A 23,235-nucleotide genomic window follows, 5' to 3' on the forward strand; every position below is an offset into this window, starting at 1 on the left:
AAAGACAAGACCGAGAAGATAAGGTGTGTGACAAGGGGGGAGGGGGACGTCGGGGTCAGGAAAAGGAATGATAATGCGGGTGCGGAGGCAAGGGGAGTGATTCCACACGTGGCACCGCCAAGGGTAGGATAGGACACGATAGGACACGGTAGAGGACGGTATTTTTGACCGAGATTGTTTCTCTCGGGACGTCGGAGAAAGGAAAGGATTGTAGACAAGGAACGGTTCAAGAGAAGCAAGAAGGGTCTAGCAGCAAAAAATAAAGCCCGCGGACAGGCGTTGTTTTGACTTGTGCCTCACCCAACGCCGCAGGCCGAGGTGTGGCACGGCTCGAAAGCCTATTCGATCATGATCCTTGGCAGACAAGAGGCTACTGCTTACCAGCGTGGGGCCCCCTGTTTGTCGCTGGAAATCTGTGGAGGGCTATTCCTTCTGAGGCGTTTTCCACGATGCCCGAAAACGTAACGCCTCGGCGAGACCCTGACGGGGAAGCACGGCGAGTGGGAGCCCCAGACGTCATACCCTGGGTCAGCTACATGGGGATAGTGGGCGCACCGGGCGGCCTGGCCGAACGAGCGTTCGGGGTTGATGGCTCAAACCGGAAGGAGATTACTGATGGGGTGGCCAGGGTTTGCTTGGGGTGGTTGTGGTTCTGGGCCAAGCTTTCAGCCAAGGGTGAGAATCTGTCCAATTGGACTTGTTATTCAACAGGTCTCTTGAGTGGTAATACGAGGCGTTCAATCAATCACATGTAATGACAAGAAGATGGACGAATCGGCGTTGACGTTGTTTATTGCAAGTTGGGTAGCACAACATTAGAGCTGAGAATTGGCTTTTTGGAAGGGTGTGTGAGTGTGTGTCTGGGATAATGCGATTGTGGGATAAGGACAGTGGAACGCAATTATCGACTTGATTATGGAAACACAGATGACGGCAGTCAAGGACGACGACGAGGGGGGCAAAGGGCTGAGAGAGACTGGTGCTTTGCAAGACAACCCTTGATCCTGTCTGTGGATTGATGACCCCATCATATCAAATCGTCAGACCATGGGGAACCGTGCTCTTCCTGTGTGTCTTGATGGGAATTACCAGTATCTGGGTTAGCGCTCGAATGGATGATAGTCTGGGAATGCCGGCTGGGACTCCGTGTGGCTGGTTCGTGATAGTCGATGATTGTTGCTGTGTGTGTGTCCTGGAACAGTTCCCAGACAGGACGGGGGCCTCTCTCTGGCTTTGCTCTCTCACTCCTTATCTAAACACATCCTCCCTATAGTCGCGTGCTCTTGAGCCTGAACCGGTATTCCAGCAGACATTTGCCGGCACGTGATCGGTAGTGTGATCCGATGCCTGTTTCTAACTCCCCCCGGGAGGCTGATACTACCCGTTGCCCGTTCACCGTCGGTATCAACCCCGTCCTCCGTTGTAATCAGCACCGCCAGCCTTCCTCAGCCGCGTCACAATGTCCCCCTCGTCCAGCTCGCCGCGGTCCCCCGTGGTGACGGCGATGCTGTGGTGAGCGAGCTGGCGCTTGACGTCGCCGCTCTCGATGCTGACCCTGGCCTTGCGCATCACCTTTGTGCTCTCGCCGATCCAGACCACGAGCACGAACTTGACGCGCGTGCTCTCCTTGTCGTTGGCGTACTCGACGCGCACGTAGCCGTACTGGACTTGGCCGTCGTCCAGCTCCTTCACCAGCTCGGACAGACCGCCCGTGCCCGTCTTTGTGAGGCTCAGCTTGTTGCCCACGGCTGATGCGTACGAGATGAGGAGCCAGTTGGTCTCATCCTTGTCCGATCGCACGGCATCGTAGGCGGCGGCAACTTCAGGAGCGTCGAGGCCAGACATTTTGCTCTGCCGCAGACAGATTGGAAGGGGTGGTGGGTGTTTGATCGATCGATCCGGTCGGTCGGTTTGGTGGGCGGTGGTGGGATGTGTCTTGTTGTGTGTGTGTCTCGCAGGTGCCGAATCAGAAGCCAATGCAGACAAGATAATTACGGGCCTTGAACCAAACAAAGAAGAAGTGAAAAAGGTCGTGGTCAGGGCTTCCCTCTCTTTCTCTCATCACTCAGGGGGACCAAGGAAAGACGAGACACAGCTGAAGAGAAATCCCGCTTCCAGGGGGGGTCAGTCCCCTCTCCCCTTGTCTGATCTGGGAAAAGCTCGGTTACGGACGGAACGCGCTCTAGAAGTTTTTCGGTGTCCATAATTAATTACTCTGTAGCCGCGCTAGAGAAAACGGACGTGTTCCGTTGGATGACAAGGCAACGCGGGCGGCCGCGAGTAAGGAATGGTCAGTCCCCCATGGGTCCCTTGACCGAGACCGTTCTGGCCGAAGCGAATGGGGAATGGAACCGTTCATGTACAGAAGCCCTGCCTGCTGCTGGTCGTATCGATGGCTTGCTTGCCTTGCTTGCCGCAGAAGAAAAGAAGATTCCCCACCGGTTCAATTAATCCCAGCCCTGGCCTTAGCCAAATCTGTTGGTTGCTATTCAGTTCGGTGGCCGTATCCGGGCTCCTTGCCCTTGGCTGCCTCATCAACAACAACGCCACGAATCTCCGGAGCATCGTGAACTCGCCATGGGTTTCGTTCGATATGTTACGGACTGGTGGAGTGAGTGGTCTACCCCATCTCCGACCCCGTATCATCATCCCACTCGAAACTCCATTTTGCCCTACTTATGGAGCTTCAGTGCCCAACTCCTCCATTATATGATGGGGACTGTTATCATGCGCCATTCCATTCCCATCTACCGTTTCCACCCCGTCTTTCCACCCTCTGACATTGACCACGCGCTTGCAATTCCATGCGGTAAGAGTGGTGCATTGCGATGCCTCCAGGATCTTGACGGGATACGTAAATAGATTCCCGAGTGCATGCACATGAGCCAAGAGAGGCTCTGCTCAGCCCACCTGATTCTGATTCTGATTCTGGTCGAGGCTTTTTTATGCCTGTGGAGATTTTTACGGTATGGCAACCCACCGTCTGTCGCCCTTACGTTTCACGGCGGAGTGTCCGGGAGTCAGGATGGTGGGTAATGCAGCTGCGCCTCTGCGATGCGATGCTTGGCGATGGAGTACGTATTGTGTTTTGTGTTCTGTCATGCAAATGGCCCAACATTGACACGATGGATAAACTCTGAAAGGGGTCATGTCGTCTGTGTGCAAGATGCTGTTGAAGCCAGAATTGGAGTTTGTGTTCCACAATGACATATTCATGCTCCCATCGTGACCAAGGCTCGTGGAGTGAGGGTAGGACCAAGTTTTTGACCATTGGTGGAGTGCATTTTGTAATGCATCGTGTGGTTAGCGTGTGAGGCTTGGAGAAAATGAGGGCTGCTGTCTCCAACGTGTGACGTCACTGCATCAAGACGGAGTCTGAGGCTTTTTGCTTTTTGTTTCTCTTCTTTTTTTAGTCTTCCTTGGGGACAGTTAGGAAAAGAAAGAAAAAAGTGCGGCTTTGTGAAGGTTCACTATCACTTTTGGTGTTACTGCGACATCAGCCTGTCTTTCGTGGCTGCGCGTCACGGTCAATGTGAAAAGTCGGCGGAAATCTCGCATGTGTGTGATAATGCCGTCAACGTCCCAATGACTAGTACTACGTAGTAAGTAAGGCATCAATATAAAATGCTATAAATCATTTAACCGAATTTATGAGATATCATTTCCTCTATCGGTCTCGATATCTCGATTAACATGGGGAAAAAGCGGCTCGGTCCGATACTCTAGGGTAGGCAAACGAGGTCAGACAAGCTAAATCTCAACATGACGCCTATGAACCATGGATTGCTGACATTTGGGCTCTAAAATAAGCCACTGTTGGTTGGATCAAATAGACTAGAGTACCTGTCAAACCTGTCACTTTAACATATGTTCTAGACTGGTTCCATCAGTGTTCTTTAATACGATAGCTCGCGTTGAGCCTAGCTTTACGCAACTGACTCCTCACGCCGCCAAAGAAGAGAAGCAGTCAGTCATTCATAACAACCACAGCGTGTGCCAATATTTCTACTCAACTACTAGGCTCACTAAAAAAAGTCGTCTCATATAAATCGTCGCATGCTATGCGACATCAAAAACTCGCGTTGTCCACCGTGATCGCGTGCTCATCTTGCACAGGGGACCGGGCAGAGCCCGCAGAGAACTTGCACCGCGAGTAACAATGGCGATAGACAGCATAGTAGACTCACGTCAAGGCAAGGGAGGAATTCTTCATCACTGTCGGAGACAAGCCCGCTCTTTTATACGCGCACAAGAGTTCCCTATCTGGGCCATACTGGATCGCGCCGACAGCGATCACCCGCGTTCTGGCCCCAGATGTTCGTGTCTCGAAGCAAGCCACGCTGTGTCCAGATTCTCCCCGTTGATCATTGCGGCACAGCTCAATACAATCGTCGCGATTAAAGTAATAAGCTTAAGGGTAAGCGCTACAACTGTCGTGTCGCATTCGGGTGCTCTCCGATGATAATTCCCCCTTTGGGGAACCTACCAATGTCGTCATTTGCCGCTCAAAGGACGCAACACGTCGCTCGTGGGCCGAATCTCCGCTAATTGACCATCTTGAGAGACACGACGACTTGGAAAGGGAAAAAACGAGGTCGCGGATCCCCTGCGAACCTCAGGTGAGCGATGTGACTTACGACGAGATGTTTTTATATAAAACGTTGGTTCCATCTTTGGTTGGAGGTTTTGTAAATCGGATGCGAGAGCTTCTCTTTGAGATCATCGGCACAAGCGAGAGATAGCCCTGCAACATGGCCAACGCTTCAGTACCAGCATCCTCTGATGCTACCACAGAGACTTCTCAGCCTGTCCAATCCGGCATCTTCAAACACCTTTCAAAGAAGATTCCATATTTCCGCGATCCCAAACATGTCCTGCTCCTCAAGCTCGATTGCCTCCTCCTCACCTGGGCGTTCCTGGCGGGCATCATGAAAGAGATGGACCAGTCGGCAACTACGCAGGCCTATGTCTCGGGAATGAGAGAGGCGTTGAGTTTGTACGGGAATGAGCTGGTTGAGTTTAATACATTTTTCTCTATTGGTTATGCTATTGGGCTTGTTCCTGGTCAGCTTGCTCAGACCAAGGTGAGTTTTCAGTAGTGTTTCTGGTGATGCAACGACTAATATATATAGGTTCGACCTTCCCTGTTTCTTCCTTGCTGCGAAATCATCTGGGGACTTTTTGTCACCTTGTAAGTCTTACACTGACTAAGGGGATCTGTGGGGATATTTGACTGACTCGAGTGTAGCACCTGCAAAGCCACCAACGCGCATACCATCTATGCCTTGCGTTTCTTCCTTGGACTCTTTTCGGCCGTCTTTTGGCCCAGTGTTGTCTCTCTCATCTTCAACTGGTACACACCAACCGAGCTTGCCCTCCGAATCGCCTTCTTCAACGTCTCTGATGTGGCCGGCGCCATGTTCCTGGGAGCCCTGCAGGCTGCCCTCTACCGCAACATGAATGGCGTCCACGGTATCGCTGGATGGCAGTGGCTTTTTATCATCTCCGGTGCCATCACAATTGGCCAGGGCATCATTGGATTCTTTATCATCCCAGATACTCCAGCCTACACCCGCGCCAAGTGGTTGACGCAGGAGGAAAAGGCTCTCTCGCGTGAGCGTATGGGTGAATTTGGCGCCGACACTTCCAAGCTCATCCCCGCTTCTGTCTTGAAGCAGAAGCTTCGAAAGCTCATCGTCCACCCGGTTACGTACTTTTTCTTGCTCGCATTTGCCATGAGTGCCTGGGCGCATCGAGCCAACTCGTACTTTGTGCTTTATCTCGAGAGTCTGGTCGACAGTGCTGGAAACCGCCTGTATAGCACTTACCAGGTCAACATTCTCCCACTCGGCGGTTACGCTCTTCAGATTCTCACCAATTTGGTTCTGAATGGTCTTTCTGACTGGAAGCACTGGCGATGGCAGATCAGTGTAGGTTCTGCCTTTTTCCACGGCATCATGCTCAGTGTTCTCTGCGCTTGGCCTTCAGATCACAAAGTCGTCATGGGCTTCTATTTCATGACTTATGCAACCAACGCTGGAAGCCCGTCGTTTATGGCATGGTTCGCGGAGCTGCTTCGAAAGGAACCCGAGGCTAGAGCTATCATCGTGGCCCTCACTGTCATGATTGTCTACATCGGTCATGCTACCATTCCTCTCCGCGCTTTCAGGGTCTCTGATGCCCCGAAGTATCCGATTGGATTCCCTCTTTCCACGGCCTTCACCTTCGGCACGATTCTTGTGCAGCTCGGTCTGTTGTGGTGGGGAAGCCGGAATCCTCAGCTTGTTAAGTATGGCTATGATGCTCCTAGCAATGTTTCGAGGGTGGAGGATGAGGAGAACTCTGATAAGATTGAGGGGGATGGTGCTAGTATTGACAGAGCCGGTGGTGATGCAAAGACTGCAAATCAGGCTGTTACCAAGATTGATGGATAGGAACTTGGTTCTCTTGCCTGCAAGCTGCCCATCTAGATTGTTCATATCAGGCGAAGCACATATTCAATTACCTTCCCATGTCTGAAACTCATAATAATGTGCGTAGAAGCCAATTTCAATGTGAATGTCTATTGCTGTGTATCAAAATAATTCAGTGCCCTAGTTGCTTCCAAGCCGCCCTTGGTGGCGAGGCTGTCTCTATCCTTGATCCCCCCTCTAACAACAAAGGAAAATCAAGTCTATACTATGCAAAACTCTAATCCTTAAATACTGCGTTTATGCCTTTCCGAATCCTGGTGCTATTGCAGTTATTAGACATATGACAGGGGAACTGGATCAGACTCTGTCTTTTCGAACTGGGCGGACTCGTCAGTCTTTCTCAGCTGGAAATCAGCTTCTTCCCAGCGACCCTCGAAGCAGACACCGGGATGACCAGCGAGTAGACAGGCCGTGGCAACGACAATCATGGCGCCCTCGAGGATCATGAATGCCGTTTCATCGTTGGCTAGCTTGCTGTCGTAACCACCGCTGAGCTCGGCAACTCGGTACGAGGTTCTGATCAAGATGCACAGAGTAGAAGCTGCAAGGCCTATGTACTGTTAGAGAAGCACCATGAGATATCCCGTTATCGTGACTCACATATGAGAAACATCTTGAATCTCCAGGATCGCTGCAATTCCCTAAAGTTGGGGTTCCAGGCGTCCCTGTTACGATGAATCCGGAACCCAAGCTCGCTTGCCAGGATGACAAAGATGGAGATGGCAGCCAAGTGAGCCGCAAGACCTGTTTTAATGATGGCAAGACCCGCGTCAGTCTTGGTTGGGTCTTCCCCTCCGAGAATGGCTCCTCCAGCGGCTTGGAAGATGAGAGCGACAAAGTCGGAAATCATGAAAGTGATGGTGTATGTGCGGGGGCTGAAACGGGAGAAGCCTTCGCCGTAGACAGTGATGATTCGAGCTAGGCAGAGATAGATGGCTGCGCTGAAGAAGGCAGGGCCAATAGTCAATGTGACGATGTACCTGGATTGTATTAAAGGTGTGGTCAGTCTGATAGAGCGATGAGACTCACATTAAGAACTCATCATGTAGGAAGTGCATTCTTATCCGAGCGACATAGCCAATGATCTCAAGTACGTGACCGCAGAACATTCCAAAGAGGAAACCCCATGTTTTGTGACGGATACTGTAGTAGATTTGGGGAAGTATGAGAAGGGCGTGGCAAGCGAGGAAGAAGGCGTTGCCGCCTAGGTTGGGAATGTCCATAGTCATGATGAATGTATGTGAGATATGCTGCCTTAAAACGTGTAATGAACTTGGAACTGATTAATAAGATGCTGTTGATCCTGTTGAGTGCTGTTTCGAGGCGTGGTTGAGCTTGAGAACTGGCGAGCTCACCTGCAGGCTCCCCATTCTTAAATATTTGGAAATCGAAACATGAGGTCTATCATTAAACGAACAAACCAATCAGAGCTTATTCGCTTGTACATTAGAATGGCTATGCACTTGATTCTCGCACGCAAAATGCTTTCCCATGAGCCACGCGGCTCGTTATAACATGCCGTCACCGCGGCCTCTGCGTGTAAGCTCGGAACCCACACCAAGACGCCCTATTCCCAGACAGGGATCGTCTTTGGAGAAGCGATTGGCTTCTAGACGAACAGACCAATCAGAACATGCTGCTGCTGATATTATCTCCACTGCGGAACATGCATTCGCGGAGACAAAGGAGAGATGATCATGTCCGAGTCCGAAGACTCACAACTTTTCGTGTTTCGGCCTGATCGAGCCACTCGAATCTCATCTTTATCCCTCCCACGCGGTCTTTTGACGTTCTTGGTACCGCGCGTTTAAGACCATGTCGACAGACGCTGCTAACGCCCGCCCTCCGCGAAAGAGGGCCAAGCATACGCGTTCTAAATTGGGATGTGGAGTTTGTCGGTATGCTTAACTACCCCCTTGTTCAGCCTTATCTTGTTCATGCGGCTACTGATGGTGCTTTGTTAGTATTCGTCGTGTTAGGTGTGATCGTACTAGACCGGCTTGTGAGCGGTGTACCAAGACTGGTCGACAGTGCGATGGGTATGCCATCAAGGAGTCCAATGACACTGCACCTCTCGCTCAGAGAGAAGCGTCAACGTTGCCGCCACTGTCTGCATCGGCTGGTTCCCTTGTTCTATCCAGTGACTCCCTGTTATCGGAGCAGGGGTGTCGAGCCCTGGACTACTTTCGGAACAAGACCGCCCCGGAACTTTCTGGGTTCTTTGAGAGCGATCTATGGAGTACCTTGATTCTCCAAATCAGCCGTCGTGAGCCGTGCGTGCGGCAAATGGTCGTCGCTCTCAGTTCTCTTCACGAGAGTTTTTATACTGCTCACACCGAGTCAAGTTACCCTTCATCTACCTTGACGCTAAGACAAAGAGCAATCGGCGAATATGGCGTCGGCATTGGTCTTCTCAACAAGCATATAACAACACAGGGCTGGGCTAACCTGGAAATCACCTTGCTCTGCTCTATTCTCTGCGTCACGTTTGAGTGGTTGAGAGGTGACTATTCTGCTGCTCAAACGCATTTGAGGAGCAGCTTGCTAGTCATGTCGCAGTGGGCAGAGGGCAACCGACCTCTCGTTAATGGGACATCGGTATCATCCCCTGGCGGATACATGATTCGAACGCAACTCGGACCACTTTGGACAAGCTTGGTACTTCAGGCCCGAACCATGATACAGGATCTGCCGTGCCACATGCCACTACCGGAAGAGGAAACCTCAGAGCCCTTTACAAGTCTCCAACAAGCTAGAAAGGCTCTCGATATTCTCCTGGCTTACGTCGTTCCGGATTCAGTGTCCCGCAAGCTGGAACGTTCACTACGCTACTCCAAGTCCTTGAACCTCGAACGCCGTCTGGCAGAATGGTTGCAAAATTTTGAAGCTTTTCTCTCTACCCAGGATGTGGAGGAGCAAGAGAGTCCAAGGGTCACGATCATGAAGCTCTGGCATCACACTGCGCACATGATCTTTATTGCCAGCTTCTCTGATGACGAGCTTTACTTTGATTCGTTTGTGGAGGATTTTACGAATATTGTGAACAAGGCAGGAGAGCTTCTATCGTCAACGGCAACAACACAGTTCTCAGTCGACATTGGGACAGTCCCGCTTTTATACTACGTGGCACTCAAATGCCGTCATCCGCTCGTTCGTCGTCGCGCAGTCGCGATATTGACAGCGGCTCCAAGACGAGAGGCGGTTTGGGATAGTATAGGTGCTTCTCTTGTGGTTGAGGAGGTGATTCGTGTGGAGGAGGAGGGATTGGGGCAAGTCTGTACTCAGTTTGACATTCCAAGTTCGTCTCGAGTGTGCAACATGGAGATCGTTACTGATGTAGAGCATCGGAGAATCTGGATCAAGACTCTGAAGCAAGGTTCTTGTAGTTGGAGTCAGGAGAAGGTTTTGACGTGGTAAGACGTTGGGTAGAAATAGATTTAGTTCAAGTTAGGCGCAAGCTGAATCTTATCAATGGTGTCTATATCTGATCTTTGATGCTAGATTCTAGTACTGTTGACTCTCGCTGGTTTCTGTACTCGACCTTGCATTCATTTCATCGGCGTTGAAAGCTTTGTATTGTACTGAATGTTGAAATCTAGCAGCACAAGACAATGGAGTAGACATGGCAGGCAATGACAGCAAACATGTTGAGCTACTCTTGCATACCTTCGCAGTTTCTCGCCACCTCCCAAGTAAGCAGACAACCTGCGTCGCTGCCCTTGTTCTCTTCTCCCCTTCTCCTCTTACAACCACTCGCCCGACGGTGCGCCAGTCTTCTTCGGTTTCGATACACGGGGGTCTGGCTCAAAGGCGGTGGGGTCCTTGAAGTCCTGTTGAGGGCAATGCCCCCTGAAGTACGCTTCCTATAGTCACTGTTAGCTCTCTTGAAGCAACTGAAGAAGAAAGTGAAGTGAGCGCTTACTCTTGCAAACATGGCATAATTGTCCGCATTATAGAATGCCTTTTCCATTTCCTTCTTGTCCTTACTCATAACGACTTTTTGGGCGTAATAAGTGTCGTAGATAAAAATCTCGGCAGGGTCGTGGCCGTCTGGGTTCGTCATTTTCTCGTCAATAATCCATTCATCTTTGGGCCATCCACTTGGCCTACACAGCCTGTTAGCCATCATTCAGCCTCCACAATCTGGACGAGACTCACGTGGGATCCATCATAGAGGTTCGGTGGCTGTTGAAGGATGTAAGCAAACTGTGTACAACTTCCTGATATTCTTCCACCAAGGAGATGGGAATCTTACATTAGTTCATGAAGAACGAACTCGCCTATGCTCCTCATCCGATATGAGAAAGTGCACGACTGAGCGGTGCAAACTTCCTCACACTTGATGTCACTCATGTCGGGGAAAGAGATTGCCCACAGCTGGGGACACACAACAATGAAACTCGGTTTCTCTACCTTGTTGTGCCACTGGGAATTGTACATGAGTATGGACCCAGGCTGAGGATTGGTTGCAGAGTCGCAGCCGCCGTGAAGATCCAAATATGTGAAATGGACATTTTTAAGCCTGTCATTGCCCGAGACAAATTTGTTTCGATCCCCAACAATGGACTCGAAGACGGCCTTGACCTTTGTTTTGTCACTGGTTTTGAAGTACTTTTTGAATACGTGAGCGGCAGGATCAGTAGTGGGCTTCTCTATCCAGGCAAGTGCAGTATGAGCCAGGAGCATGGCGTCTTCAAACCCGCGAGTGAGCCTTGCTTTATCATGTACGCAAAACGGCTGAGAGTTGGCGAATGGTATGGACATAGTGTCCTCCTGGATCCTGATGTCGTCAGTCAATAGATGCTGGCTATTGACCTGCCCATGTGTAGGACTAGAGATATCAGTAGGCTGGATCAAAGTCATTGCTGAATAGATGATGCTGGCTTACTGAAGCAGAAGTGTAGCCAGCGAGAAGCAAAGGAAGCGGCGCATTTTGAGGATGAGGCTAGACTGTTGTTATTGTCCTGGGTAGGCAAGAAAAGAATGCCACTATAGGCACAGTTTGAATGCGTCTGCCGTGAAACTTGATGTGGGCCAGAATGAAAGTGCGGACTTGATACTTTAAGTAGACTTTGGAGGCATTGTTAAGCTCAGATGCAACCTGGAATAAACCAAGACTCAATTTGGGCTTTACGATTGTTGAACGGATGTTGATGACGAGGTCAAGCCGGACGTACGGAAACCAAGATAGACGATCGTTTGCCAGAATTCCCCAGTAGTCAATAGACAAATCACAAATTTGTGATGGTGATTGCGCCCACTTCAGCTGGTGATTGTTAAGCGCTCCATGGCCTGATTTGGTGTCTCGGCATACCAATTTAACTGAGACATTGATGTAGTGGCTGATTTTCATGCAGCCCCCGCACTCTCTCGAAGCGTGGCAACGGAGCATGTGACCCTTTCCGGTCGCTTAAGTACGCTCCGAAGTTAGAGTTATATCACTTGCGCCGATCAAGAGGCTTTGCGGTGATGTGTGATACGAGTTTGTGGCGAGCTGAATCTCGCAATTGGCCCTATGTGACTTCTGATGATGATCGAGACTCTGGTCGAAGGATTGGCAAGCCAATATTTCTGTAACTAGCTTCGTGGTTAAGAGAATAATTGCCTTGTTATCACATTTGCCGCCCGCGAGTATCAGTTCATCACTCTCAGCCCGGCGGTGGGGATGCCGGTCCAGCTCAAGAAGGTGGTGATGCAACCTTTCATATTAATATGACGGAGCCGATCGAAGATGAGGCATTTTTACAGCTGAGGGCTGATCTTAGAAGGGTAAAGTGCAATGAGGCATCGCTGAAGTCGAAAGGCTTGACCCATGTAAGTGAGGGCCATCCAGTGTAGCTGCTCGGGTAGGACTCGTAGGAGTCAACCCTGTCCATGTCTCCCAATCCGTGATATGGAGACTGAGTTTCCGGCTTGATGGAACAAGATAAAACAAGGATGAAGTCCGTTGGACTTGAGAACAAACAGAACAACATCACTCTTGTTTTATCATAGACCAACTTTCAATCTCTGGACTACCCAATATGCCGTCAACCATACCTTACAACGCCAGCCTTGTCTTGGCAAACGTCGTCGACGATCAGACCCTCAATGTAGTCAGCCAAATCTCGCACGCCCAGGAGCCCGTCGATGATGCCCAAGAGGAACTAAACAATCTTCTGGCATCGAGACGTAGTCTTGGTAAGCTAACCCTGAAATTGCTCAGTCTGTTACCAGAAGCGTTTAGACTGATAGAAAGTTAGACATGACCAGGACTGAGCTTGCGAACCTGGGCATTTCAACTACGGACCTCGACGATGCCCTCAAAACAGTGAATGGGAGCATCGGCACCGCGGCCGCAAACTATGCCAAGGAAAGGGTCAAAGCAGAGGATACCATACGCCCCCTCCGGAAGCTACTCCGCTCAGTTCATTCCTAGGCAGAGAGTCTGGTGGACTATGTCAAGACTGAGATCAAGACCATGCCTCTTGCCACCGACTCGATGAGTATGGATGTGCAATTCTTCAGTGTCGACTCGAACGACGAACATGGTGCAGCGCACGCCAAGGCTATTTCTGCTTTCGTCTCAAGCTCCAATAGCTTCTTGGGGGCAAACGTTCAGCGTCAGCTCAGCGAGGCAGCTCAGAGCCAGACGGCGCTCCAGTTCTCCGAGCACAAAATCACTGGAACCCTCGTCATCTCTGCATCGTGCACCCACAAAAACGCATCTGTTCTCGCCCCTTGCATCCTCAACGTTGACAAGGGCGTTCGTGCCTGGAACCGCATCTTCAAAGATGACAGGCTCAACCCAACCAACGTCAAAGAAATGGCAAAGATCGCCCAGGCACATGATACAGAGGGAAAAAGAGATTCAGTATTCTGTCCGGAGTGACGTATGGCTCCAGCTTTGTCGGGATGGTGCATATTGTCAACACCAAAAACAACAAGGTTGCTCAAGATCTGTCGACCATGGTTTCTAGCTTGCAGATACAGATGGACGCAGGAGCGTGGTTTGCTGAGCAAAGCGGAGGGGTTGGTGTCAATGCAACCTTTGGCGATGAGGTGAAGAGCCTGCTCAGCACGCAAAACGTCACGTCGCACGTAACCTTGATCTCGATGGGCGTCATACCGTCCATCGTGGCCAACAACGTGGCCATGGGCGTCAAGGAGTTTGCAGAGTTTGATCCCAAGTCTAGCATGGACGCCATTGCCAGTATCCAGAACGCGACAGCTGCTGAACAGTCGTCGGTTGGAGAGGCAGCGGATGCTGCACGGACAGGGGCCAAGATGATGTCCCTAAAGGGCAGTGAGATCAAGTCCGCTCTTTCAGCACTGGGAGACATTGATGACGGGCAGAACAAGGTGTTGAATATAAACTCGCTCATGACAGCGCTGGAGGACTACGTGACCAAGGTTCCTGATGCTACCTCTGGAGTCCCACTCAACTACTATCTAAAGGACATCACCAAGGGGATGCTGGCTGAGATGTGGCTAGCCAAGTACTTTCCTGGTAAGTATAATTCTATTCAGAATGATGACTCGGAGCTGACGCCAAAGCCGACGCCCGAGTCATAAGATGGCAGGTAAAGAGATGAAGGAGACGGAGGCTGGATGTCGGGGGACTGTGGGCTTAGATTTGATAGCTTTCCCAACCTTGCACGTTTATATATGCGTCATCCCACTTGTATGCGAATGCCCTCATTGGCGTCACTACGCACCGACTTACTGCCCAGATTCAACTCTGGAACATCGAAATAGTGAGCTCCAAAAGTTGACGGGTGAAAGGAGTTACTGCGAGCGCACTCTCTGTCCTAGAACATTGGTTGATGATTCAAGAAGAACATCTCTGGAAAACTAAAGGCCAATAGCGAAGAATGAAATCTTAACTAGGCACTGAATCAACATTCAACAGTTGTGACGAGCGGACCATGCCCTGTCAGGCCACTCGGTACTCGGCGTTTGGCGGTTCTTCAACATCTACCGCTTACTCATCGGCATTTTGGAAATCTTCGTCAGGGCTCATGACGACGCTTGGGGCATGCCAGCGGAGACAATGGAAGGGGTGGACTGTGTTGTAGGCCGGGCACGATGAACGTTGACTCGAAGTCGAAAGATGCCAAGGCATCAAGCCATGATTTTCGCTTATAGACGCCCTGATGTTGCTAACAACAGTCTTGGAGGCTCGTAAAGATTTGCATCAACTTGATCCGGTTCGCGATCTTGGCCTGGCATCTGGGCCCCCCTGGCTTGACTGGGCCTGGTAACACCACCTGATTTTACGAACCCATGATGGAGAATAGAGATTTGTTTAAAATGCGTTGGGCTCCTTTTTCCATTTCAAATCAGCTAGTTTTTACGCTCGCCTCATATAAAATTCATGCATTTTCTTGATTCCCGTTCTCATAGGCCGACCTGCCTCTGATCTACCATGTCCCTCTTCCCACCCCGGGCCTCCTCTCGAAAACCGTTTCGCTCTCCTTATTGGTCCCAGCGATGGCCCCAGTTCATAATACCAGTTGCCATGGTGGGCATCATATTGCAGCTCCTCTTTCTGGCAAACATGTCCTACCTCTACGGCGTCCTCTTTAAATCCAGCTCCCGAGCTCAGGCGTTGAAAGTGCTGGCGGTCGACTATGACGGTGCTGAAATTGGAAAATCATTGTCACTCGCATATCAAGCGCTTGAAGCCAAAACGTTTCCCACTCTTGAGTATCGGTCGATATCCGAGTATCCCAACCCAAATTTACTGCAAGAAGCTGTTTGCAAAGATGGCTACTGGGGAGCTATATACACCCACTCTGACGCGTCGACTCGTCTCATGGACGCTATTCAGGGGAAAATACAACTGATTATGACCCGAGAAAAACGATTTCTTACATATTCAACGGAATCTACTATCCGGTCATCACTTCATCCATTATCGACCCGGGCATGAGGGCCCTTGTCAGCGCAGCCTCTCGGATCTACTATCGTGTTGCCAATGAGGCACGCTCAGCCGTCAACCTCAGCGACCCTATTTCTTCCAATGTATTTCTTAACCCAATTGAGGCTTCTTTCATCGACCTTATGCCTACGAGTCAAGGATCACGGGTTCTATTCAACACCGTCTCGATGGTTATGCCGGTCCTGATGCAATTCTTCTTTTCCATGGCCATGAACGGCATCTTTACTGAGACTGGCGTGTTTACCGAGCTTTCGAAGCGCGATATATACCTTATTCGGTTGATTATCAGCAAGGTATACACTCTGCTGTGCGGAATTGGCATGTCTGGTTACATCTGGGCATTCCGCGAAGACTGGGGCGCTTCTCAAGGCCAGTTCTTTGAGACCTGGATGTGCCTTTGGTTTTACATGGAAGTCAACTACCTCGTCGTGGATTCAATACTTGATGTTGTTGTACCCATCAAGTTCTTTGCCTTCTTTTTCCTCACCTGGATTATCCTTAACGTCGCCAGCACGATTTGGCCCTTTGAGCTCTCGGCTGGCTTCTATCGTTGGTCCTATGCTCTGCCTGCGCATAACACTTGGACTCTTCTTATGACGATATGGTCAGGTGGATGCAAGGACCAAAATGAAGTTGCATTGCCTGTACTTTTCGCGTGGTGGATAGTTGGGCATATGACGAGTGCCTGGGCAGTGAGAAGGAGATGCTTGATGAATGAGAATATGGATGGGGCAAAGACACTGGAGATGGATGGGTCAGCCAGTGTGATGAAGGACCCAGAACAATGATGTATATAGTATTATAAGCTTGGGGTCAATGAAGGAATGAAAAAAGCCCAGAATGATGATACCAAGCTTGAATGATTAGGCTCCCTGAACTCCGAATGCCCTCATTGACGTCACTGTGTAACAACCTTTCATCAAACTTCACCGTTAGAACGTCCATATAGTAAAGTCCGTATGGTACGCGAAGTAAGGGAGTCCTAGAATGCACAAGATGCTCTCAAACTAGGCGACTTGCGTATTAAGGAGACAGGCACTTAATCGAGTGAAGGCTACTGCAGCACAGCCATTGACGATGGCTCTAGGAGAGGTAGTCACGGATGAGCACGAGAATAGCCAGTAATAGATACAGAGTGAATTAAATCATTATTAAACAATGATCTCGGTGAAATTGAAGTTCGCGCAGGTCTAATTACAAACAGGTGGCAGAGAAACAAGTCCACCATCAAGTATTATCCCTCCCAGGCTCCGAGCATTGAAAAAAGGGGGCGCACACAAAAATAATGAAGAAAGAAAGACATGACATCGGATCCTTGAAACGAACTCTAAACGTGCAAGCAGCTTTTTTAAAGGGCAGCAGCGAAGATGCTGGCGAGGACGGCAATGATGCTGACAGCCTGCTTGCCGGCACCGGAGACGGTGACAGGCTTGGTACCGTCGGCCTCGCCGCCAGTCTCACCACCTCCGGGAGCGGCAGAGTCACCGCCGCCAGGAGCAGCGGAGCCACCACCGGGAGCAGCGGAACCACCACCAGGGGCGGCAGAGTCACCACCAGAGCCCTTGGTGCCAGTAGCCTCACCACCACCGGGAGCAGCAGAGCCACCACCGGGAGCGGAAGAACCGCCGCCAGGAGCAGAAGAACCACCGCCAGGGGCAGAGGATCCACCACCAGGAGCGGAAGAGCCGCCGCCGGGAGCGGAAGAGCCGCCTCCAGGAGCAGAAGAGCCACCACCGGGAGCAGAAGAGCCACCACCAGGAGCAGAAGAACCACTGCCAGGGGCAGAAGAACCGCCACCAGGAGCAGACGAACCGCCGCCAGGGGCAGAAGAACCACCACTAGGAGCAGAGGAGCCACCGCCGGGAGCAGAGGAGCCGCCACCAGGAGCAGACGAACCGCCACCAGGGGCAGAAGAACCACCACCAGGAGCAGAGGAGCCACCGCCGGGAGCAGAGGAGCCGCCACCAGGAGCAGAAGAACCGCCGCCAGGAGCAGAAGAACCGCCGCCAGGAGCAGAGCCGCCGTGACCGGGCTTCCAGGTAGGAGGGCAGCTGGAACCAGTGCAGCCAGGGGCACCAATGATATCGTAGTCATCCTCCCAGGGCTTGTAGATGACGTTGCCATCCTTGCAAACGTGGCAGTCAACGGGAGTGAAGACGATGTCGCCGCCGCCAATGTGCTTGGTCTGCTCGGGCTTGTAGACGGTCTTTCCGTGGCAGACGTCGCTGTGGCAGATGATGGGGACGTAGTGGCTGCCACCCTTACAGCTGCAGGACTCGGGGATGTAGACAGTCTGGCCGTCACAGTCCTCACCGGGGTAGGGCTTGAAGATGTAGACGATGCGGCCACCAGAGCCTCCGGGAAGGTTGAAGCCGCCGTCCTGGGGGAAGCACCGGCCGTTGAAGCACTCGTAGATGGCGGTGACGGTAGCAGTCTGGGTGGTGGCAGGGCCGGTGAGGGTGGTGACAAAGGTGGTGGTCAAGGTCAGCTGGTCAGTGACGGTGGCGGTGATGACATCGGTGACAAAGATGCTAGTGCCGGGGCCGCTGAACTCAGCAGAGATGTAGACGGTCAGGAGGATGCTGTTGGGAACGTTCTGGCGGGCCTGGATGCGGCTGCGGCGAGAGGCAGCAGCGTCACCACCGCAGTTCTGAGAGTCATCGCCAGGGCACTCAATATCACACAGACCAGAGTCGACAATGCTGGTGCTGGTTCCATCAACTTCATCACCGCAGTAGCAGTCACTGTTATGTGTTAGAAGACGGTTGATTAGAATCAGGGGTCAAGGAACTCACGTGTCGTAAACACCAAAGTAGTCGCTGCCTTGACAGGTAGAGCTGCACAGATCGATATCCATTTGGGGGCTGGAAAGAGCAAGCTCGAAGGTGGGGAAGCCGGAGGAAGAGCCAGTGCAACCGAAGAAGACGAAGCCGTTGCTGGTGGGAGGGAAGCCGGGGACGGAGCTGGCGGTGGTGGTAGCATCAGTCTCGGTACCAGTAGCAGTACCAGAGCCGTCAGTCTCAGTGCCAGTAGCGGAGCCGTCAGTCTCGGTACCAGTGGCAGCACCGTCAGTCTCGGTACCAGTGGCAGCACCGTCAGTCTCGGTACCAGTGGCAGCACCGTCAGTCTCGGTACCGGTGGCAGCACCGTCAGTCTCGGTACCGGTGGCAGCACCGTCAGTCTCAGTACCAGTAGCAGAACCATCAGTCTCAGTGCCAGTGGGCTCAGAGCCATCAGTCTCAGTACCAGTAGCAGAGCCATCGGTCTCGGTGCCGGTGGGCTCAGAGCCGTCAGTCTCAGTTCCGGTGGGCTCAGAACCGTTAGTCTCGGTACCGGTAGGCTCGGAGCCATTGGTCTCGGTACCAGTGGGAGCACCGGTGTCGTCAGTCTCAGTTCCGGTAGGGGCACCAGTGTCGTCGGTCTCGGTGCCGGTAGGGGCGCCGGTATCGTCAGTCTCAGTACCAGTGGGAGCACCAGTGTCATCAGTCTCGGTGCCAGTGGGAGAAGACCCATCAGTCTCAGTACCGGTAGGAGTGCCGTCAGTCTCGGTGGGGTTGACAGGGGGGTTGCCAGTGTTGGAAGCGCCGTTGGCACCGACAGCAACGTTGGCAACAGTCAAGGCAACGGGGTTGGCACCGCAGCTCTGGATGAACTCGAGCTCAGGGGCGTCAGCGCCGGCCTGGGTGTCGCCACTCTGGAGGGACTGGTAGTTGCCGCCGTTGAGTCTCAGGGCCTCGTTGTAAACGGACGCGCCATTGACACGGACATCAAGGGTACAGCCGGTGTCATCGTCACGCTTGGTGAGCGCATCGAGGAGTGCGACAAGGATGTCGAAGAGAATCCTGATGAGATCTCCGATGTTGATTCCAAAGGGAAAGCCGCCGCTAACACCGAAAGATGCAAAGCCGAAGGGCGGAGGGACCAGTAGACTGCACCAGGTTAGTGGAGGCATATCAAATCGGCTCAGTATCAACTTACATAGCCACTCCACCGTTGGGACCAGTGACGAAGCTGGCTCCAGGTCCAAGGGAAGCAGAGCCAAGATCGACAGGCTCGGAGACTGGAGCGTCGGTGGAGGTGGGATTGGCTGACGTCGGCTCAGTCGTGGTGAAGGCGGGCGTGCTGGTGTTGGTGAAGCGGACCCCCTGGGCGAGGGCACCCGGGGCGGCGAGAGCCCCGAGCAAGGCAAGTGAGAAACGCATGCTGAAGTTGCTTTTGAAAAGACAATTAAGCGAAAGTGGTAAGGGAACGAAAGATGTTTAAACGAGTGACCTGTTCCTCAGTGGATGGAGAATGGAGGACGAGGTGACATACTTTTGGACAAGAAGTTGAACCGATATATATACAAAATTCTGGTCCCTTGAGTCTGTCTGTTTTCTCCTGATATTCATCGTTTTCGAACCAAAAGCCTCTTGCATTCCGCTCCCTTGCGTTCCCACCACCGAAAGCATGCAAGGGCGGCTGCCCTGCCTACCCGTTCCTCGCTAAACGTGGGCGACTACAGACAATGTCTCACCCTGAAAGGCGTGACCAAGGCTATTGAAAGCAGTCCAGACTTGAAGGAGGGATCAGATTCATTTCTCAAAGCCCCTGCTCATACCACATGGAACCTGGTTGCTAGAGGGGCTAACATCTCTAGCCTTGTCCGTTCGCGTCTCCAAGCGGAGAGTCACATTGCTCAGTCGCCCTGCATCTCTGTTTGAGGCGATCTCTACAACAATGCCATCGGATTCCATCGAGATCAAGTCCTGCTGCAGGACCTGCCACTCTCTTGAACCAAATTAAAGTTCACTTGTCTAACGCGCCCCCTGACCTGTTTTCAACCGGCCAAGCCATATCGGACCTGGATGAGGTCTTTGGGCTGGGCTAACGACAAGATAGGAATGGCAATACCCTGTGGCACCTTCTAGCAGGGAGATTGACAGGCACAGGATGCAGATAGTCTCTCTAGAATTCTTCGGAAACCGCCCCAGACACCAACGAGACGAGATTTTGGATGTAGGGCATCTTGGGTCTAGCCGGATGCCACCACCAACGAGCGAATCCATGGCTCTGAATGACTGGACTCCAGGCATGCAGCAGACACCCGAGTGGCTTTTCGGTCTGGATTCTTGGGTAGATTAAACGGCGATTATCAGTCACGGGGCGCTTCCCCTCGACGTTGAGATGCCCCGTCCAGCGACATTCTTGTCCACTCGTAGATGAAGTCGATGTCATTCCACGCATCACGGCCCTTTCTTAGTCTAGACATGAAGATGCAGTCGAAGCTTATCTTGCTTGCTGTTTTCGCCCCTCGAGCGGCTCTGCTCTCGGCGTCTCCCATGGACCGGTTCCGTCGAGTTTTGAGACGATACATACAGTTGTCCTGACGCGTAAGCCTCAGGGGCATTGTCTCATGTGTCACACCGTGGACTCCGTCTCCGGTTGTAGAGCCTGTCTACTCAGGCAGCTTGAGATTGTGAGCGATTATGCACCGTTGCATTCAGAAATATCAACCGTTCGCAGCGGGCTGCATAGCCTTGGCTTGTACGCATAGATGCCGATGTTGTGCAAGCTGCTTTCCGAAAGCGTTGGTAAATATCAAGCAGATAGGGCACCCCAAGATCTGCAGATCGTAACTGTCTGGCACAGAGGCTGGGGGCTGGTGGCTTAGGGATGATTGATAAACATGGTGTCGGGCAAGAATCAGCACCTGATGTCAAGGTTCTATGGGAGCATGATCCGGAGGTCGGTCTTTCTCCACGTATCACTTCTTTCTGCTCAGTGAGGGAAATAACCAAACCAAGATTACCTATCATACTGTAAGAAAACTACGCGAGTACTATTTATGGAATCTCCACGCGTCGAGCAGCGGCCCGAGATCCATCTGAATACCTACCCTCGATGTTGAGTGATGAACTCCTCTTACCCTGGACTGTGGAGACCCCCCCCTTCCAGCTAAGCATTTCATGTGGCAACTATTGTTGTGCATAGTTCGACACAATCTCTGCCTGTATAAGAAGGGAAGTGACTCACTGAACAACGGTGCGTGGCTCGAAGTGGTGCTGGTTTAAAAATAGGATCAGTTCTTTTATCGTTACACCGTTGGAAACCTAGAGTTTTTCGAATACACGTTTTTTACCACTAAAAATCTCCTATTGGATCCACAACAAGTGAAGAAAAGCTTGTCCTGGAAGAATTCTCCTTGAGGCAAGGTGTCATTTTCTTCGGCCAACACTTCAAGGACCCGGGCCATGGCATCAATACATTCGACATAATTATAATTTTACTGATTATGCTGTTATTCGAGACTGTTGCCCTATGGCAATTGAATTTTCCGTGTCGCGTCTTGTGAAAAACAACTCCTGGGTCTTCGGTGGTCTCCAGGAGGGACAGCGGTCTGGACGCGGCAAGTTTTGGTTGATACCAGACATTGGATATTGACAAGATCAATTCGGTCAATAACAGCCCTGTTGACTCCACTAGCCCTAATTGTTTTCTTCCTCGCTAAATATCGGTTGTCACGGCCCTACAAGGTGAAGTCGTCGTCATGCAATCAACTACCTGAAACCCAACCATTCATGGAGGATTCCCTTGACGGGCCGGGACGGGCAGTTCCCGTGCGAAGATCTTCACTGCAATAAGGGGGGAACTGAGTGGAGAAGGAATTTCCGTACCCCTTCATTTGAGGGACGGCGTGGCACATGTCTAAGGAATGCTGGGACGCCCTGCCATTCGAGGAGAGGGTTCGTGTCTTAGACAATGGCCCAACGCTATTGGTTTGGCACCATCGACGGCCGCAGAGTCTGGACTTGTGAAGGCGATGTGCTTGCCTCATTCCTTGATTTCTTGTTCTATTGCCTGCCCTTTGTCAGGTGCAGTTGACGAGGTTGATGTGGTGGAATGTGAATAGTGTATCTCTGGTAACTGCATGCATTTGCTTTCTTTGTAATTCGCGCACATCTAGTCATGTAACACAGTAGTGAGACAGTCAACGTGATAATGACGCGTATAAGGAGGAGAGATGTTGAATGCTTATGCAATCACTGGACTCGAAGGAGGGTGCAATGATAATGATTGAAAGGCCACGACAGCAGTAGATAATGATGTGATATAAATTTGGAAGATTGCTAGATGAATGTTTACCTATGATACGGCCTGTTGAGGAGCCGGGATTTCATTCATATTGGCTGTGTTGAGGGACCACAGGGAAGTTATGATTATGAGAAAACACGTACGGCCGTTAGTAACGGCAGGGTCGAGTTAAAGGGGAACTCCCTTTGGTTTGATCAATATTGTTACTTTTAATACTTGGACGAAAATCAAGATTGGCTATGAAAAAGATCGCCGAGTGCAGCACTCCTCATTAGGGTAAGTAGGGGACAAGTGGGAAGAGCTTGAGCAACACATAGAGAGCAAAGCAGCCTTGACAAAGGTGATCAAGTCTAGTTCTACTACATAATATACCGTCAATGCTAGTATGTATTGTAAAAAAATCATCGTAAAATGGTTAATTATCGTGTTGATGTTGCACAAAATGTCTTTGGTCTACGTCAATCGTGATGCGTAGATAGACGAGCCAGCTTAGTAGACACTCTGAGGCCTTGCTAGACACAATGCCGAAAACAGGGATAGTCATCCTTGCTCATAGTATTTTAATTCGAGTAATTGAAAAACTAGACTGGTCTCTATTGTTTCTGTTTTTGAATAGGCTAGTAGTTATCCTGAAGTGGTGCCTAGAATCCGAACGTCTAGTCGTTGATGATCTCGATGCATGAGCAACTCGCCTCACTGAATCAAATCTTGGCACCTAGTTTAATTCTGGTTCTAGTCTTCTCGCCGTTGAAACTGGAGACCAAA

At 51.3% G+C, this 23,235-nt stretch overlaps 8 protein-coding genes across 8 annotated transcripts; 4 read left to right on the forward strand and 4 right to left on the reverse strand.

The window, feature by feature from the left end:
* Positions 1 to 1,404: 1,404 nt before the first annotated feature.
* Positions 1,405 to 1,845, reverse strand: MRS44_003636 (uncharacterized protein; the record flags this gene model as incomplete). The annotated part of the gene is made up of 1 exon (XM_046268522.2): positions 1,405 to 1,845. One exon carries the CDS (start codon positions 1,843 to 1,845, stop codon positions 1,405 to 1,407), a length of 441 nt encoding a protein of 146 aa, XP_046137757.1.
* A 2,906-nt stretch (positions 1,846 to 4,751) lies between these two features.
* MRS44_003637 (uncharacterized protein) lies at positions 4,752 to 6,434 on the forward strand (the record flags this gene model as incomplete). The annotated part of the gene is made up of 3 exons (XM_046272570.2): positions 4,752 to 5,084; positions 5,133 to 5,191; positions 5,249 to 6,434. 3 exons carry the CDS (start codon positions 4,752 to 4,754, stop codon positions 6,432 to 6,434), a joined length of 1,578 nt encoding a protein of 525 aa, XP_046137758.2.
* Positions 6,435 to 6,745: 311 nt separating this feature from the next.
* MRS44_003638 (uncharacterized protein) lies at positions 6,746 to 7,702 on the reverse strand (the record flags this gene model as incomplete). The annotated part of the gene is made up of 3 exons (XM_046268524.2): positions 6,746 to 7,023; positions 7,074 to 7,453; positions 7,503 to 7,702. The coding sequence occupies 3 exons, from the start codon at positions 7,700 to 7,702 to the stop codon at positions 6,746 to 6,748; spliced, it is 858 nt and encodes a 285-aa protein (XP_046137759.1).
* Positions 7,703 to 8,288: 586 nt separating this feature from the next.
* Positions 8,289 to 9,890, forward strand: MRS44_003639 (uncharacterized protein; the record flags this gene model as incomplete). The annotated part of the gene is made up of 2 exons (XM_065623273.1): positions 8,289 to 8,371; positions 8,468 to 9,890. The coding sequence occupies 2 exons, from the start codon at positions 8,289 to 8,291 to the stop codon at positions 9,888 to 9,890; spliced, it is 1,506 nt and encodes a 501-aa protein (XP_065479345.1).
* Positions 9,891 to 10,216: 326 nt separating this feature from the next.
* MRS44_003640 (uncharacterized protein) lies at positions 10,217 to 11,405 on the reverse strand (the record flags this gene model as incomplete). Its single annotated transcript, XM_046275425.2, has 5 exons — positions 10,217 to 10,336; positions 10,396 to 10,579; positions 10,632 to 10,658; positions 10,729 to 11,304; positions 11,362 to 11,405. The coding sequence occupies 5 exons, from the start codon at positions 11,403 to 11,405 to the stop codon at positions 10,217 to 10,219; spliced, it is 951 nt and encodes a 316-aa protein (XP_046137761.2).
* Positions 11,406 to 12,496: 1,091 nt separating this feature from the next.
* Positions 12,497 to 14,027, forward strand: MRS44_003641 (uncharacterized protein; the record flags this gene model as incomplete). The annotated part of the gene is made up of 4 exons (XM_065623274.1): positions 12,497 to 12,653; positions 12,716 to 12,831; positions 12,892 to 13,326; positions 13,446 to 14,027. The coding sequence occupies 4 exons, from the start codon at positions 12,497 to 12,499 to the stop codon at positions 14,025 to 14,027; spliced, it is 1,290 nt and encodes a 429-aa protein (XP_065479346.1).
* Positions 14,028 to 15,383: 1,356 nt separating this feature from the next.
* On the forward strand, positions 15,384 to 16,184 carry MRS44_003642 (uncharacterized protein; the record flags this gene model as incomplete). Its single annotated transcript, XM_046272041.2, has 1 exon — positions 15,384 to 16,184. The coding sequence occupies one exon, from the start codon at positions 15,384 to 15,386 to the stop codon at positions 16,182 to 16,184; it is 801 nt and encodes a 266-aa protein (XP_046137763.2).
* A 560-nt stretch (positions 16,185 to 16,744) lies between these two features.
* On the reverse strand, positions 16,745 to 19,598 carry MRS44_003643 (uncharacterized protein; the record flags this gene model as incomplete). The annotated part of the gene is made up of 3 exons (XM_046283010.2): positions 16,745 to 18,140; positions 18,192 to 19,325; positions 19,375 to 19,598. The coding sequence occupies 3 exons, from the start codon at positions 19,596 to 19,598 to the stop codon at positions 16,745 to 16,747; spliced, it is 2,754 nt and encodes a 917-aa protein (XP_046137764.2).
* Positions 19,599 to 23,235: the final 3,637 nt, after the last annotated feature.

This window comes from Fusarium solani, assembly GCF_023522795.1.
Source record: "Fusarium solani strain SB1 chromosome Unknown bctg00000001, whole genome shotgun sequence".
Taxonomy (NCBI): domain Eukaryota; kingdom Fungi; phylum Ascomycota; class Sordariomycetes; order Hypocreales; family Nectriaceae; genus Fusarium; species Fusarium solani.